General features: G+C 39.0%; 1 protein-coding gene across 1 annotated transcript; it reads left to right on the forward strand.

Moving 5' to 3' along the window:
• The first annotated feature begins 1,665 nt into the window (after positions 1 to 1,665).
• On the forward strand, positions 1,666 to 5,577 carry LOC139760733 (nicolin-1-like). The gene is made up of 5 exons (XM_071684291.1): positions 1,666 to 1,910; positions 2,485 to 2,739; positions 2,884 to 3,039; positions 4,128 to 4,217; positions 5,407 to 5,577. Exons 1-5 carry the CDS (start codon positions 1,788 to 1,790, stop codon positions 5,458 to 5,460), a joined length of 678 nt encoding a protein of 225 aa, XP_071540392.1. The 5' UTR covers positions 1,666 to 1,787; the 3' UTR covers positions 5,461 to 5,577.
• The last annotated feature ends 423 nt before the right edge of the window (positions 5,578 to 6,000 follow it).

The following is a 6,000-nucleotide window of genomic DNA, read 5'->3' on the forward strand; positions in this document are numbered from 1 at the left end:
AAGTAAAGAGAAACGAAATAGAATTTAGGGTAACCATGGTTTTACTTGGTCGTATTTTGTTTTTCTTTGAAATATGGAGTAAACTTATTTTTTTGTCAAAAATAACATGTAAAGCAGAAAAACTACAGATGAAGAAATAAGTTGACATTTTATTTACCTTAATTTGTCCATTCATCAGTAACACAACTAATTACCCGAAATATTCCGTGAAAACCCAAATTTTTACTTAACATGAAGAATAATAGTACCTCTGATAAAATCTTAAAAAAGTTCTAAATTTAAAAAAGAAAAAGAAAAAAAAATGTATAAGTAGAAGGCTAAAATCCCCCCCCCCCAATTTTTGACAGGACTAATACTCTTGAAAAATGGCACCCATGATAGGCTCATATGAAGAAATTTACATTTAAGTAACACCTTAGTAATCCAAGGTTAGATAATACTGTATGACCGGGTAGCGAAAATATAACTTTTAGATTGCAGCTTGCCTTAATTAGTCCATAGTTTACTGGTATGACTATTCATCCCAAATGCTACTGATAAGAATTCAGATATTAACAAAGAAAATTGATACAGATGCAAGGTAATATAGTTTAATATTTATTTTGCCATATTTCTATTAAGAAAAACATTGGCGATGTATGGGTTTGTATCCTTTATTCTCAAATTGGTATCGCGTCATACTATTATAAAATGATTTGACGTTTCACCATATATATTGGTAGTTCATTCATATAAAACGTGACATTAGTTAAATTACGGCTTATATATCCCAGTTCGGTATTCAGCATGGTGAATAGTGTTCCAGATGAGCTTTTAAACAGGTACTGAATTTAAAAAAAAAAAAATGTGATACTGTAATCTAATATATATTTCTAAAGTTTAGGAATTTTCATGATTAAAAGGTTATCTTTATTCTTAATCTACTTTCCTATAACGCCGTACCCAGGATAGACAGGTAGAAAACGGTCAAGAATTTAATTGTCCTATGTTGCTACCTGCCTTTATTAGTCATTATTCTAATTAATGAACAATTTGCGGAAGAATAAATTTTTGACCCCAGTCCTGTATTTCTCATGATGAACAGTCCTGGTTAACAAACTGCGAAACAAAGTCTTATTGCCTGTTTTATACAGTCCACGTATAAATAACATGATTTAATCAGCCGAAATATATTTTTCGGACCCAAATGAATTATTTAGCATGATGAACAGTATCTTAAATGAATTTTCAAGAAATTCTGAATATAAAAGATTGGATAAACACCCATTATGATAGCTTATTTGTTGTAGGGAGGGAGGCTTTTGTATATATTAGACATATACATGGTCACCACAGTCATCGAATGACTGGCATAGTCTGTGTAAGGAGCACCAGAGACCAATTCAAGAGCATCAAGAGGATGGAACAAGTTCAGTGCACATACAGGTGAAATTTGATTAGTTTTCAGGAAAGTGCCATTATAAATTTCCCCATCATTTGCGCTGAGAGTAACTTGCTTCATAGAAAAGTTAGAAATATGGATCATTTTGATGAAAGGTCTATAATTAATTTGATTTTACATATTCAACAGTGAAAAAATATACGTACAGAGATCGGATCCCATACCGTACCGGCCGTTGCTTAAGCGTCCCTAGCAACCGTCCTAGCAACCACGTCCAGCCCAACTTCACTGATCGTGTGTACCGCTTTTCCAGTATTGGCAATGAATTTAGAGGTTTGCATTTAGTACAGTCTTTTATGGACTGTTCACATCTAGTACAAGATCACGTTCATCTGTAGTGCAAGTGATGTCTCGAGAGACAGTGTCCTTCAGCCAGTCTGGGCCGACACCTGTGTGTGTGGACGAAGGCGCCCTTCCTTCCCGCACCGGCTGCTATGTCGTCACCCTCACCTTCCCACAACCTACACAGGTCCTCAGGTTTTACTTTATTTTTTCCGTATTATAAAGAAAATTTCACCACTTTGATTTTCATTGTTACTGGAAAGACACCATCAGTAATATTTCCGGTTTAGAAATATAACGCCAAGGGCAGACGTAGTTAATTATCACGACTTCTAGGCTCTGGTAATATATATTGCCAGTCTTGTGGGAATAACCTCCCTTTGGATGATAGTCGTAAATCCCAAATACAAGGACAGTTTCTATGCTATGAATCCAAGAATCTATGCTTATATGATCATTCACATATTTGTTCAATAGATTTTTAAACCTGAAAATCACAATTTTTTTTTTTTGCAGAAACTCCGAGTGTTGTGATTGCAGATGCAGCTCTTGTGGCAAAAAAAATATAGCGAATTGGACTCTATAAACTCTTCATAGAATTAGTTTCCATAACGTATCCTAGATGAATCTTTACCTCTGCTTTGATTATAACTTTTCGAGTAAATTAATGTGACTTTGGATGCGATATTTACTATTGATACAGTTCTGCAAGCACTTGAAAAAAATGACAATTTTCGTTAGCTGCTGCATCCTCTCCTCAGATTGGGGAGATCACCTTCAGGAACTACTATACCTGGGCTGTTGGCATCCATGTGTTGCGCGTGGCTTATTCCTCTTCGGCTAACGCGGGTGGCATCGTGGGCGCCGGGCTGTTGGGTGGCGATATGGGCGGTGAGACAACATGGGCGTGGAAGGACCCGGGGGCATGGCAAGTGGGCGTGAAGAATAAGATCATTATGCCACATCCACACACGGAGACTGCCAGCCACGACTTCGTGTCCGTGACTTGCCTAGAAGTCAGTACCTGACTGCTCGATCCATGTGTAATTATACGTGTTTCTTCCTACGGGAAGTCACTGTATACTCGGACTCATATAATATGTTAGTTATTGTCAGCTCAATGCAACCAGCTTCCCTGACTGCGCCCTCCTATCCGGCAGAGTCGCGTGGACTGGCAGGACGTAATTGGGTTGCGCCTGGTGCTGCGTCAACCCTCTCCCGTCTGGAGGACTTTCTTCATCGAGGAGATCACCGCCTACAGGGAGCTACCTCGCCTGCCGCCCTTCAGCGTACCAATCATCGCCCAGGACGGCCAGGTGGGTGAGGCGGGCAAAGACGCTTCGTTTTCATATTTTGCGAGAAACTTCAGCCGTGTACAATGATCGTAGGGCATCAGTTTGCTCCGATAGAGACGCGTTTCATTGTATATTCCTATACAACGTTGTAGCTTTAACTGTTTGTAAGTGACGTTGCGCAATGCACTTAAACCCCATGAGTACAACGGGACAATACTTGAGCAAGACGGTACGATTCTTAAGCACGAACGGTACCGTCCTTAAGAACGACGGTATAACGCAAATATAATGGCCTCGTCCTTGACCTGATCATTTAGGGTCAATTCAAAGCTCGCACCAACATACTCAATGATCCCACTGTCGTGCTGAAGGGTCTAACCGTCATTTTGAGATCCTTACGTGATTAAGAACCTCAATTTTGTTTATGTGATTCTCTAGGGTTTCGGTCAGTAATGGGATGATCATATGCTAAAGCATCGTTACTTCGTTATCTATAAAAAAAAAAGATACGTAAAATTATGGAAGTATAGGGAAGCTAACTAAACCAATGTGTGTATGTCTCCCAAATGTTAGGTTACTTAATTCCGTATTTTGATGTTCGGAATAACGACGCTTCAGAATTATGAAGCTTCGGATTCTCGATGCTTCGGAATTAAGTGGCGACCACATGGTGACAGTTTGCTCTCGTACAGTGGCAGGAGCTGTAGGTCTGTTTCCTATGCTGGGGACACCTTCCCATCACGCCAGTTATGGATATCTCCGTTAACAAGGGAAGTGTGGCTGTTTCACAAAACGTACACTGCTCTGTGTTGGATAACTGTAAGTAGCAACGAACTACAGGACAAATCGTTCGAAATATTTTTTTTTTAACTAGTTATAATGCCATTACACAAAGTACTATACTTTTGCTATGTCCGTTGGATGAGGGAAGATATTGAATGTATTACGAAGTCAGTGGTTGAATTAGTTTTATCAGTCATTGGTTTTACACATATGCAGCTAGACATAAAGTATTAATTAGGTTAGTTGACAACTCTTCATTCGACGTAAAGAAAAGATCTCGTGTATTAACATTCACAAACAATTGCGTCATTTCCTTTTTCCTGTAGGGAGACAAGAACCAGTTGACGACACCGCTGGACCGCCTTATAGAACAGACAAGACGAGCCATGTGCATCCCCGAGGACGAGTCTTTGGAGGTACACACCTATGTATCTAAGCATAGTTTAAGACTGCACTTTTTTGCAAGCTTAGTATTTCACAGAAATATTTGAGGGAAATAGAGGATATAGTAATATGCTCATTCTGGTTTACGTTCTTGGTTTATCACAAACGTTTGATTTTGCTGTGCCGATTGGTCTATCTATCACGTTCCCGCCACCATGCCCACCCACACTAATTTGCCATGCCATCACCACCTTTTTTTGCTACGTTGCCCGGTCATTGCGGCCCAGCTTTTCACCTTTCCATCATTCCCCCGCTATTTTTGCTCTGCCATCTCGCCCTTGTTAATTTGCTCTGCCATCATGCCGTGCCACTTTTGCCCTGCCACCACCGTGGTTTGAAAATGTTGTACCAAGCCTCGCTCAGCGGTAAGTTTTTGGTCAGCTTATCAGTCTTACTCAACTTACCCATGCTTTTATTTTTTCGGTTTACGTTCACTCATCAGCCTTTCTCGGCTTACACTTCTCACCTTCCCCGTTTATCTTTTTCTTTTATTTTAATCTTTACGTTGATTGCTGACTTCTCGGCACCAGTGGGTCAAATAGTATTTTGCTGACTGGCTAATATTGTTATTTCCGCTGTCAGTGGATTTGTTAACTCTTACCGTAGCACAAAAGTTTTTGAAAATATCGATTCATACTGTTATCCTGATGAGTGAACAAACTGAATTTTGATTGCACCAAGTCCGCTGTGGTCGCATGAGGGTGCATATCGGTCACCATTTATCAATTTAGGCAAACCTTTAGGTTCAGAGTGGAACAATTCAGCTTTACTAACCCACAACTGAAGGGTACCGTCCCCTGAACTTAGCCTACAGGAGTTAACTAGTTCCTTGTATTTGCGGCTCTACTCGACCCACCGAATGCCAATTGGTACGCAAGATAATACATCTTTCTGTGTTCATTGTTGATTTATGCATTATTTGTGCGGAACATTACATGATTATTGCTATATTTTACGTTGATTGACTGATGATGTATTTATACACGATTTTATCTTCGCATTTTATTTTCTAATTTGAAAACCTTATATTTTGATGTACTGTACTTAATGTCAGTAAGTTTTACAGTATACAGTATCTTGATCAGCAGAGTCTGGCACTTGCTAATGATTAACAAGTTATTTCAGTTAATGTATAGATATAGATTTGGTGATTACTTTCAGGGTGGGCTGTCTGGTGGCGGTTATGACCTTGTAGCACTGCAGTACGCTAGCTAAGGAGGGCTGGTGCAATGACCGTTCCGCTTCCTCCCATCGACAAAAAGTATGCCAGATATAATCGTTGTATTTTTCGACAATAAATCTGTAGTCGCTGTAGAATAAAAAGAAAATGCTCCAAAATCATTATTTTGAATCACTGAATAAAATCATTTTTTGGTCGTGTAAGTTTAGCGAGCTTAAATGTGACTGCTTATCTGTAGTATACATGGTGGTTATTGGTCCGTAAAACAAGATCGGGGTTTTCTTTCATGTAGGTTTAAGTTTGGTTAGTTTTTATGTTTCGGAAGAACATCCCAGTCGTGCTATTCGTTCTTTATAAAGATTTGCCAAATAGGCTGAATTATTAGATAAAATAATAGGAGAGGAAAGAAAGGATTGAGGAAAATAGTCTTTATTGTTTATTGTCAGCGGTGTGGTGACAAGATTTTCTTGTTTATCCCTATATACACCACTTATGCAAAACAATACAAGATTCTTCAAGCAATACATGTCAATGAAAAAATTCTATAAGCAATACAACACACGTCAAGCAGTACA

This window comes from Panulirus ornatus, chromosome 37 (genome assembly GCF_036320965.1).
Source record: "Panulirus ornatus isolate Po-2019 chromosome 37, ASM3632096v1, whole genome shotgun sequence".
Lineage (NCBI taxonomy): Eukaryota > Metazoa > Arthropoda > Malacostraca > Decapoda > Palinuridae > Panulirus > Panulirus ornatus.

Coding starts and splice junctions, on each gene's coding strand:
- LOC139760733 (XM_071684291.1), top strand. CDS start 1,788: ATGTCTCGAGAGACAGTGTCCTTCAGCCAGTCTGGGCCGACACCTGTG. Junction 3,040..4,127: donor TCATCGCCCAGGACGGCCAG/GTGGGTGAGGCG, acceptor TTTTTCCTGTAG/GGAGACAAGAACCAGTTGAC. Junction 4,218..5,406: donor CCGAGGACGAGTCTTTGGAG/GTACACACCTAT, acceptor GATTACTTTCAG/GGTGGGCTGTCTGGTGGCGG.